The sequence below is a fragment of the Syzygium oleosum genome, unplaced genomic scaffold (assembly GCF_021117445.2).
Source record: "Syzygium oleosum isolate NSW1041296 unplaced genomic scaffold, Sole_v2.1 Sole_v2.05, whole genome shotgun sequence".
Taxonomy (NCBI): Eukaryota; Viridiplantae; Streptophyta; class Magnoliopsida; order Myrtales; family Myrtaceae; genus Syzygium; species Syzygium oleosum.
Window position 1 is genome coordinate 14,359,716 of NW_026607489.1, and position 10,862 is coordinate 14,370,577.

The 10,862-nt window shown below is 40.5% G+C and overlaps 1 protein-coding gene across 6 annotated transcripts; it reads right to left on the reverse strand.

Annotated features, from left to right (window-relative positions):
- Positions 1 to 3,204: 3,204 nt before the first annotated feature.
- LOC115664863 (protein SPA1-RELATED 3-like) lies at positions 3,205 to 10,526 on the reverse strand. Of its 6 annotated transcripts, none has more exons than XM_056311467.1 (8): positions 10,350 to 10,526; positions 8,960 to 9,996; positions 8,671 to 8,828; positions 5,967 to 6,939; positions 5,746 to 5,892; positions 5,301 to 5,612; positions 4,118 to 4,177; positions 3,205 to 3,688 (listed from the first exon to the last, which is right to left on the reverse strand). In XM_056311467.1, the coding sequence occupies exons 2-8, from the start codon at positions 9,851 to 9,853 to the stop codon at positions 3,500 to 3,502; spliced, it is 2,733 nt and encodes a 910-aa protein (XP_056167442.1). In that variant the 5' UTR covers positions 9,854 to 9,996; positions 10,350 to 10,526; the 3' UTR covers positions 3,205 to 3,499. The 6 variants fall into 6 exon arrangements, with proteins under 6 accessions (XP_056167442.1, XP_030442606.1, XP_056167441.1 ...); XM_030586746.2 differs by lacking the exon at positions 10,350 to 10,526 and adding an exon at positions 10,181 to 10,343; XM_056311466.1 differs by lacking the exon at positions 10,350 to 10,526 and adding an exon at positions 10,181 to 10,343 and having other exon boundaries at positions 8,960 to 10,099.
- Positions 10,527 to 10,862: the final 336 nt, after the last annotated feature.

The window sequence follows — 10,862 nt, forward strand, 5'->3', positions numbered from 1 at the left end:
TTCTTCTTCTTTTTGCAGGGGTGGGTTTGAGGAGGCTTGATAATAATAGGTTAGTCCACAACTTAAAACTTATCAATGCATAATTTTATTCGATTTTCTCTCAATATAATTTATTTCCTCTTTCTTTATCTCTTAGTTTCTGTCGACCGACAAACAGTTTTTGCATATTTCAATCGAGATCTTTGAATGGTAAGAAAAATCACAAAGTGATAAAAGTCAATATTATTCCTTAACTACTTAACGGGGTTAGTGTCAACGTCGCGTATGATGGCAAATTTAGAGTGGACACCAAAGTTGAAAGTTTGCATTATATATATAGCAGGGATTAGTTTTCAAGGTCACCTAAAAAATTTCCCTATTTTTTTCTATATTAAAATGTAAAATTAAAATGTGGGGGTTTTAGCCCAACAAAAAATCCATTTTCCACTAATTAAAAAGGGAAAAAAAATAAACAACCCCTTTTTCGTATATAGGTAGCCCAACAAACCAACCCAACAAGAGAAATTGGTGGGTCTTCTTTTAGTAAATTTCCTAATTTGTTAAGCGCTTTCAACTTCACTTGAAAACTTCACTTGAACACGTTACATGTAATTTTTTTTGGTCAAGAACCACGTTACATGTGATTGGAAAATTGGCTTTTATAGCAAATCCCACTTCATGGCCCTTTCCTGAAAACAAGCCCAGCCCATCTCAATCCGTCGATAGAGATTGAGAAATTGTGTCGAATTTAGTAAACAAGCGGTTGCTTTAGAAAAAGGGATGATCACACAAGCAGTCCTAAAAGTTTAGTTCGATATGCAATGCCTTCCCTAAACTTTTAATTTGTTCAATGTAGTCCCTAAATTTTAGCATAACGTGGAATGCTGTCTCCAAACTTTTAATTCGTTCAATGTGATAATTGAACTTGCAATAAATGTTCAATCAAGTTCGTAAATTATATGAAAATATTCGATGTTATCCTTATATCAATTCAAGTTAACAAAATTCGTTGCTCCAAATCCGATGACAGGGGTCAAAAAAATGATGTTACGCTTAGATTATGCACATAAGATATTCAACTTAAATCATGTTATAATAATTCATGTTATGAATTATTATTTTTCCATCGGAAACAAATCAAAATGATTATTATATATGTTTGCGGTGATCCTCGGCGATCCCAACTCAGCGCAACATGTTTGTTTGCGGACGTGATGCCGTTGACCCAAAAACTGTGGCCTGGCAGAGAGCTCCAGCTTCCACGGCACAAAATGGCGTTCTTGACTTAAAAGTAGAAGCATACGGTTCCTTGTTCTGCATTGGGATTAGACTTTAGACAGTTCTTCATCTCTTCTGTGATTCGAATCTATTTCTAGTGAATTTATGATCAACCTTCACCATCGTACAAAGCAGGGAGTGCTCTCGACTTAAAAGTGTTGTATAGAGGTTTTCTTGCTTCGGGGGAAGAACAGTAGAAGTGCCAAAACTTGTGTACGGCGCTCACTTTCGTGCCAAAAGTTTTCGCCGGCTCACTTAAGTGCCAAATCGGAGGAAAAACGATTACTTAAGTGCCAACGGCGAGAAATTCCGACCAAATTAATACGTGGCTTTTATAATTAAAATTTTAATCTAAGTTGGATTTCTTTTAAAAAAATCAATTTGCGTGGCATTTCCATGTGTATATTTCGATTTTTTAAATATTTCTTTTGATTTTTTTTCCTTCTTTTTTTTTTCTTTTCTTTCTTCTTCTTCTACCTTTGGCCGATGGCCAAACCATGGCCGGCCGCCTGGCCTCGCCCGGACGAAGCCGCCGTCGCTCGCCACAGGCGAGGCTCGGCCGACCCTTGCCTGGGCGAGGGCGGGCGAGCCCCGGCAAGGGTCGGCCTCGCCTCGCCTCGCCTGGGCAAGGTGAGCCCCAGCGAGGGCTCCCCTCGCCAGATCCGGCGAGGCCGCCCCCTCGCCCGCCCTCGCCCAAGTGAGGGTCGGCCGGGCCTCGCTTATGGCGGGCAATGGCGGCCTCGTTTGGGCGAGGCCAGGCAACCGGTCACCGGCCAAAGGTAGAAGAAGAAGAAAAAAAAGAAAAGAAGGAAAAAAAGAAAAAAAATCCGAAAAAATATTATTAAATATTATCCCCGTCAGCGCTGACATACCATGTAGGACTGAGAAATTAATAAAATATGGACACGTCAGATTTTCAACGACCCAAATCGGAATTGGCACTTAAGTGATCGTTTTTTAAAAAAGTGGCACTTAAGTGATCCGAAAAAAACTTTTGACACTAAAGTGAGCGCCGTACACAAATTTTGGCAATTCTAGTATTCTTCCCCCTACTTCGGGTGGTGGGATTAGACTTTTTTTTAAGTTCTTTGGATCTCCTTCTGCCATTTGAATTTCCGTTCTACCCCTTTTTATTTTTCGTGAATTTCTCGCTCTAGTTGTGCATAACATTTGACCTTGCATAAGGTCTTATGGCAAAAAAAATTAAACAGCATCGAATTCTTCAAGAGCACAAACAGTTTTCCTATTCAAACAGCTTTACAAAAAAAAAAAAAAGGGCCGGACAAGATCCGCGGACTCAAATGATCGTTCTCGATCCTCACCTCTTCCTGCTAATAACATCGACATTGCATGTTTCGCATACATCATGAGCAAATCAACAGAAGAAGCTGAAATCCTTTGGAGAGTCTCTCAAGCAGAGTATGAAATAGACAATTGACATCTTCTTCATTTGGACCTTGAGTCCTCAACACAAGATGAGATTTGCCCCATCAGTGGAAAATGAACCAAATCTTCACCGAGATGAAGAATGTTCACACGATCACCACAGCTGATTTGATTGCATATTTGAGGAACCACCTGGGTTCTCTTTACTCTCTTCAAGCTTGTGCTCATCCTCTGTGCCTCAGATCTTCCTCTAGTGACTCAAGATGATCATTACTACATACTGCTTTTATTGATTTGAATCTGTGTTTAACTATAACTTACCATAAGGGCAACTGTACTAATCCTTGTTTGGTATAACATGTAAATTTGCTGTGCACAATCTCACGGTCGGATGAAAACCCAAATTTCGCCGAGCCACGAGCACAATCTCATTGTGCTCACGGAAACTCTTGCACGTGTGTTAGATCAGATCATTAGATAATCAATCCAGCTTGGCTAGGAATTTCAGGGAGAGGAACAAGTTCAATTTTTGTCCTGTGTTCTCTGGCCAGAAACAAACAATAGAAAGAAACATGCAAGAATGCTTGATATTTACCTTTTTTTCCTTACGAAATATTATCTACATAATACCCTTATACAAGATCATTCTCACCCTTGCGGAGATTGCATCAGCTATTTTCCTCTAATGCCAAAATTTGTTATTTCAAACAAATCCCTGACTCCCTGAATCCTCCTGCCCACTTCGCTGCTAAGTTCCTTCCACTACGGTATTCTTAAGCTAATGACATTTTGTGCTCCAGCCCGTTTCTTTTCCTTTTAAGTGAAATCTGTGAAAATTTTGGATCGTCCAGGAAAATTAGACCATCTCCAAAATCTTTATATTTCCCGTGGAATTTGCAGCAACCAAGGTTGAGGACTGGCCTCGCCAACAAACTGAAGAAATGAACTGTGCCGCATCATCCATTTCAGGGCCCGAAAGTACATCTGTCCCATTGAATTTGAATGATAATGCAGGCATAGGGAAAGCCTTGTGGTAGATGAAAACCTGTTGACATGGAAACACAGCCGTAAGCCTAGAGATCAAAATGACTTTAAAAATCTTAGGCAAACGAGTGCTTTCTTGTCTGCTACACCAACAAAAAGGCACGCACTGCAATCATACCATTAATAGAGGTGCAAAATGTCCATCAAAAATTGCATATTGGTTATGAAATGTATAGATCAGAAAATTTAGCTACTTGGAAACCGATTTTCCTAGAGAGTGCAAGGTAATCTTCTTGCATGATTGCATCACATACACTACAAGATAATTAATATAATGCCCTCTTCGAACTCCGAGTATACTGATTATAAATTGTCAATAGTCATCACAAAATTGATAAGGGATATGTTTGAATAGCAGGATCAGTGCAGCATAGGTATGTGTTCATTCATGCAGACATAAATAAGGGGGATATCTTGCCATCTGAAGTACCTCATTTGTTTCTGAACCTGTTGCTATGTAGCCATCAGACACTGACATGCCAACAAAGTTCTGCAAGAATAACATTTCGATGGGATATCAAAGATGGGACAATACCCAAGAAAATTTGAACAAGAAAATATTTAAGCCTGAAGCCATGATGACAAATCAATTAGTCAGATAATAACACCATAGTGCCTCCGAGTTTTAGGCTAAAGTCACTCTCGTCAAAAACCCTAATGCCATATAAAGGGACTTCTGGCTCTGCAACTAACACTTCTTGTAGCTTCACATCAAAACTTGGGTGACTCATGCACTGCTATAGCATTTTGATTTATGATCTCTATTGAACTCATATCTAAGGTATGATAGGAGATCAACACTCCCACCTCCAAGTGAAACAAAAAATCATCCTCATAGCTGCCTTTACATCCTCCAATCCAATAGCCACAAGTCACCATGCTTCTTTGGAACAGTTTTTGGGCATCATCGTTTTGAAATTTTACACAGTTCTTTCCAGCAGGGCCATCAAATAAACATATCACTTGATAACAGCAGAGAAAATGGCCAGATTTGGCAAGGAGCCACCAGCTTTGAGTAGAAAAATCAGTGGGGATGAACGAGGTTAAAAAATGACCGGGTGCTAACCTTGCTCCGGTAATAAGCCTAGCAAACTCTCCCCAATCCCCCCCTCCCCTTTTTCTCCCTCCCTCTATTCTCTCTTATATCCCTACCTTCTTTTAAGATCAGGTCTACTTTTAGTCAGCTCATTTGTCATCTAAATAAGGACTGAAGGCTCTTAACCACATCCTCAGCTGATTTGATATGTTGTTTACTTACTGCACTTACTTATCATTCCACCTATAGAACATAACAATCCAACCCAAATCTTGTATAGCTAATCATATCCAAGAGAAAACACCGGAAGGAATAGCCACATGAGGCACTTGAGGAATTTCCAACATGGCTCTCCTATTAAAACCAGCTACACTTAATTTAATGGGAATTTTCTGCTTCCAGATTTTAATGGCAATATAGTACTAACTGGCTTTCAATGGAGAAGTTCCAATAACTCCACAATGGGATGGAAGACCACAAGCAAGTTTAGTGAAAGCAACAGAACTAAATGAACAAAAGAAAATGAGACTTCATCTAATATCAGGAGTACTGAGCAGAATTATATTGCCAGCTGTACCTTCACATTTGTGTGACCAGTAAATGATTGAACGGGAGTCTCAATAACTCGAGATGTGCACACTGACAAATCCCAAAGCTTCAAGGTGTTATCCGTGGATCCAGATACAATATTCACTGAATCCAGAAATTTGACATAACTGACGGTCTTGTTATGCCCAACTAATGTGCACAAAGGAGCTCTTGAATTACGGAGATCATAGTAATAAATCTTATGATCTGCTGAACCAAATGCAAGAGAATGGCCAGAATCTGAGGGAAACTGCACACTACATACATTTGCCTTGGTTTTGATGGTACCGATACTTACACCCTGCAGATGCAACCCATGTAAGAGAGAACAACTTATTACTCATCCTGAACAAGATATATATCGCAGTAAACTAGATTACTGTAGTACGTTTAGTTTCAAAGCTGACATCCACCAAGTGGAAAAGTATAATTGCCTGATTGATACTCCAAAGCTTGACAGAGCCATCATCACTCCCGCTAGCCAACAATGTTGGATCTGCAGATGAAAAGTCAATGGACCAAACTCTCCTTTCATGCTCTCTCATTTCCATGAGGATCTGACTTCTTGTAACATCCCAGACCTAAACATAATAACCACTTAAGTTTAACATAGGTCAATGAGAAGAGGAATGATAATAAATCAGACTCCACGTACCTGTACCACACCTTCAAAGTTACTCGAAGCAATCTGGCTTTTAATATATGTATTCCAGCATATACTACTGAATTTCGACCTACCGGCCATTTCAACCACTGGATAGTGGATATCACGATCTTCCATTAAGATAGCATCACACTCAAATACCTTGATTTTTTTATTTACACCAGCTGTGGCAAAATAGTCCCCATCTCGATCAAAACTAAGGGAGCACACTAAGTTGGATGAGTTGAGAAGATCCCCTTGTTTCAAGTCTGCCTTCACTTTCAACTTACTGAAAGATAGATACTTGCACAGTCCTTCGAGGAAAGGACTTATCCACCCACTCTTTCTATTTTCACTGTATCGCTCTCTTGATGCTGCTGTATTGATAGAACTCCTTTCGGTCATGACAACAGAACCTTTACCATCGCTGCTGAGAGGTGAAGGCTTCATCGATGGCCTCGTAGACTGCTTGAGTTGTCGATATCTAGTCAAGAAGTATGCCGACTCCAATTTGCTGAAGTTCTTCATCAATCGAGAGCTTTTTAAAAGAAAACTATCTCGTTTATCAACATGAGCATCTGATTTCTGATTATCATCAGGATCATAGCAGCATTCTTCCCCATTATGAACCAGCAGTCCCGGTCTGCATCGCTTTCTAGATCCCAGGCTAGTAGTATCATCATTATCAACAGTATCGTGTGAGGGGAGACTTGAAGCTGTCTGATCTTCCTGACCCAGTTCTGGGCATGAGTTTGCTCTATTCTTCAGATGTACCTGTTGCTTTGTTACTTCTTCAATATCGTCACGAAGAAGAGATAAAGTAGCTTGCAACTTATCAGCCACTTCTTGTTTTCTTTGTTGCATCAGCCAGAGAAACTCAAGCAACATTTCCTGTTCCTCTATTTTCTCTCTGAGCTCCATTGCTGCTTCACGTTCCTCCAGGTTATCTCTCGGCTCATTGAGAAACTGACTCTGCAACAATTCGCTGCGACACATCATTTAACAACAATATTAGAATGCAATGGCAGCCTCGCAGGCAACACAAACTTTCTAATAGGATTCAAGCCTTTTAGATATTAAAATCCTCAATGCACAGAAAGCAAACTAAGTTTGGTGTGTCCCAACTAAGGAGGATTCTAAAATACAATACGAAGTTGTTTTAGCATTAGCGACAACTACCAGACAAACCCCCTCCCCCCCTCCTACAAAAAAAGAAAATAAAAAAATACAGAAAAGGTTTTAAATAAAGAAAAGAAACAAGGATAGGATTGTGACCGTAGGTTGACAACTGCATGTAACAATTAGAGTACAATTACAATACAAAAGGAAGTACGATTGCCAATACAAAAGTAACATCGAATGTCAAAACTGTACAGAACTGCATCAAAGTTAATTCATGTCATTTAACTAAGTCAATGTGAAACATTTAAAAACTTTTATACTCAAAATTTAAACAAATCCTACCAAAGCAAATATCTGATGATGAAGTTGCCACAGATAATATGGTAAGCGTTGGTTACTGAGGACTCACTCAGAGAAGAAAGATGTGTTGCGGACTTCAATCATAATTGCACTATGTGACCTTAGCACTTCTAGGACCAGAAACTTGAAAATTATGATAAGAATTTATTCAATACCAACTGATGGTAATGGCAATTGAAGCCCCATCCAGGAGATGAATGTTTAAGGGCCTTGAACGTACAGTCCCAAGCATGGACTTGAATCATAATTGCACTACGTGACCTGAAGCACTTCTAGAACCCGCAATTTAGATATGATAAGACTTTATTAAATACCAACAGATGACAATGGCAAATGAAGCCCCATCCAGGAGACGATGAGGGCCTAAAATATATAGTCCCAAACATGTACAAGAGGGTTTGAGATGGTAACTATACCTAATGAAGTTTAAAACGACAACATATTTAATGTACTCTACTCTTCACCATCCTTTATAGAGTGTGAATGGCTAGATGTGTTTAACAACCTTTTGGCTCTTACATCATAACTAATCACTCTTTGTAAAGAAGAGATAGTGGGCTGAAGATTATGCACAAACATCAATCCACAAAGACAGTTTGTGGGAAACAGTTAGGATAGATCTTCTGCATTCTTCAAAATCCTCACGGTAGTCTTGTAAGCACTTAGGTTGTCATATTGTGGGTGTTTTTCAATCCTGTGATCGCACTCTCGACTGAAAGTGTGTCCATTATGTTGACATGGACATGCTGATGATCCAACTAGGACAATCGAGTACCAAACTTGTTTTTGCTAGATATTCCAAACCTTAGAAACACATACGTTTTTATATATATGATTGGAATCTTTCAGTCCATTGCATGTACATCACTGCTATATAAGCATCAAACACACTTCGGTGCATTTATGCTTATATGGAAAAGAATGAGACCTCCAAGGACTATTGGGAAATAAAAAATGAGGATGCATAACAAACTGCAACTTATGAGGAAATTAACAAAATCCCAGGCTAAAGTCTCGTACTTCCACTAGGCTATGAAAGAGACACATGCACCATTCACTTGCAACTAGTTAGAGAGGAGACACGACAGTTTAGACAAAGTAGCAGCAAATTTAAGGAAAAGCCATGAAAAAGACATATTACGACAAAGACCGCTATTTCTACAAAGCTAACACAAGTAATTATACACAAGATACATTTTGAACTGGCAAATAGCACGATGAAAGGAATAACCACCTCATCATTGGTCGACTTCTGGGCTCTGGATGGAGTAACCATAAGCAAAACGAAGCTTCTTTTGGCCATTTTAGCAGCAGTTGAGGAGGAAGAAGCCGATGTCTCAGACTAGACATCGTTATGCATTTTTCTTCACTGGAGCTGAATGGACAAAATAACTGCTCAAAAAGAGAGGAACCTCATCAGTATACAGAAGCAATTTGCAACATCTTATAATTCATTTCTTCCCAAGTTATCATATAAAAAAAGAGAGCCAACAAAATTCACTACTTGAATTTCACAGACAAACCTCGAAAAGGAGGATGCCCAACCGGTATATATCTGACGCACAGAAACTAGGGGCCCCAGCAACCTCCTCAGGGCTAGTATACCAACCTGCTTCCATGAGCAACACCTGTTTCATGGGAAAATGTGGGGCATTCTCTTTCGCCTGTTCAGCGATGCTCCCATCTTTAATCTTATTGTCCCTGATCTCTTCAACTAATGAAACTTTGGCCGCATAAATGGAGCTCGACCGGATGTGACTATTACCCAATAGTGCAATAGTGGGAGTTTCCGCGGAATGAGAATTCTCACTTCTTCTCTGCTGATGCATGTCATGGGGAAAGGAAGAGGATTCATCCTTCGCCTCAGTCCGGCTATTTGACCCATCTTCCAAAGAATCGGATCCTGAATCTGAACAAGAAGCGGATTCTATGAAGGAGACCCGGTTGAAAGAAGACATAACAAAGCAAGAAGGCCGCACATTTTGGATGACAACTCCTTGTGAATGGGCAACATTCACTATCTCCACTATTTGCCTAAATATATGCAAACATTCAAATTCATCCACTTGTCGATCCGGTTTGTCCAACCACTGTCTCAAGCTAACATCATCCCACTCTAGGGCACGGAAGAAAGGGTTAACCGTTAGCTCCTCCTCGAAATCACGAGATAATCCGGCTTGATTTCTAAGGCTATCGGCAGAAGCAGAAAGAACTCGATCTCTTACCTTTCTAAAAGCAAAATCCTGCTGTGCATCACCCGAAAAATCGATTCTCTCGCCACGAAGGAACCTCAGATTCCTGTCCGAGACATTAGATGTACTTAATCCCCGAGAATTATCAGACTTCTGCCAAGCAGAATCAGATGAACCTTCCATGGTTATCCACCCAAAGCTGCATGAAGCCCACAAAACACACATCCAACAAAGGGAGGTATTCGCCGACTTCTACCGACTTCCACCGTCACCATGGGCATCACGAAACAAACTCCGAAGCAAACCAACAGATCGAACCCAACTACCGAAAAGGTCAAATGCCCGATTCCTTCGTGGCAGTAGAATACCTGGTGGGCTTTAGATTAAATACGAGAAACGAAATGGGTTTGCACAAAACGAACTAGGCAAGCCATACCAGAAACAAGAAATTCAGCAGAGAAGCCTCGAAACCTACGGGAAGATCACGTTTCTCAGCAGGAACCAAATAAAGTAACAGCAAAAGCGAGCACATAGAGAAAAGCGAAAAAGTACCTCGAATATATATTCTAGCCAAACAATGCACCAGCAGATACAAAGGGTATTCTCGCATGGAGCTTTGTGTCCATCCCTTCAGGCCGTGGGTGCGTGTGCGTGTTTGAAGGAGAAGGGGAGAGAGAGAGAGAGAGAGAGAGAGAGAGATATGGAGAGAGGGAGGGTGTACCAGTACGGTTGTGAGCACACCAAAGAATGATCTTCTTCTCCCACTGTTCCTGCTAGGCTAACCTGAGAAAGAGAACCACACACCGAAAACTTTAATTGCACTCCTCCCCTACAGAGGCACCACAGCCTCATAAATTCTCCTCATTTCTTCCACGCGGCCAAAAAACCCACAAAAAAAAAAAAAACCACCCCACGAAAAAACTAGGCCGTCCGTGACCAAAAAAAAAAAAACAGAATATACACATTTCACACACAGATAAATCTATACGATCCTGCTTTTTTTATTGTTGTTTGCTTGTGTTTCCTTCATCCTTTATCTTCCCGCTTTTTTCCCACCTGCGTACGTGGCGCAACCACGGCCTCAGGCTAGGGTTTATCTCGAGAACAGGGAAGCTGAGAGGAAAGCAATATACAAAAGAACGGCGTGGGGGCCATGGGGAATAAAATAACCCGAAAGTATCCCCCCCTCCCCCCATTTCTCCGTGCTCTTCTCGCCCTCCTCCGGAAAGTTGTC

Excerpts from the sequence above, each read along its gene's own strand:
- LOC115664863 (XM_056311467.1), bottom strand. The coding sequence starts at position 9,853 with ATGTGTGTTTTGTGGGCTTCATGCAGCTTTGGGTGGATAACCATGGAA. Across the intron at positions 8,829-8,959 it reads TGGGCATCCTCCTTTTCGAG|TTATTTTGTCCATTCAGCTC; the intron begins GTTTGTCTGTGA and ends CTTTTTGAGCAG. Across the intron at positions 6,940-8,670 it reads AGAAGTCGACCAATGATGAG|CGAATTGTTGCAGAGTCAGT; the intron begins GTGGTTATTCCT and ends GATGTGTCGCAG.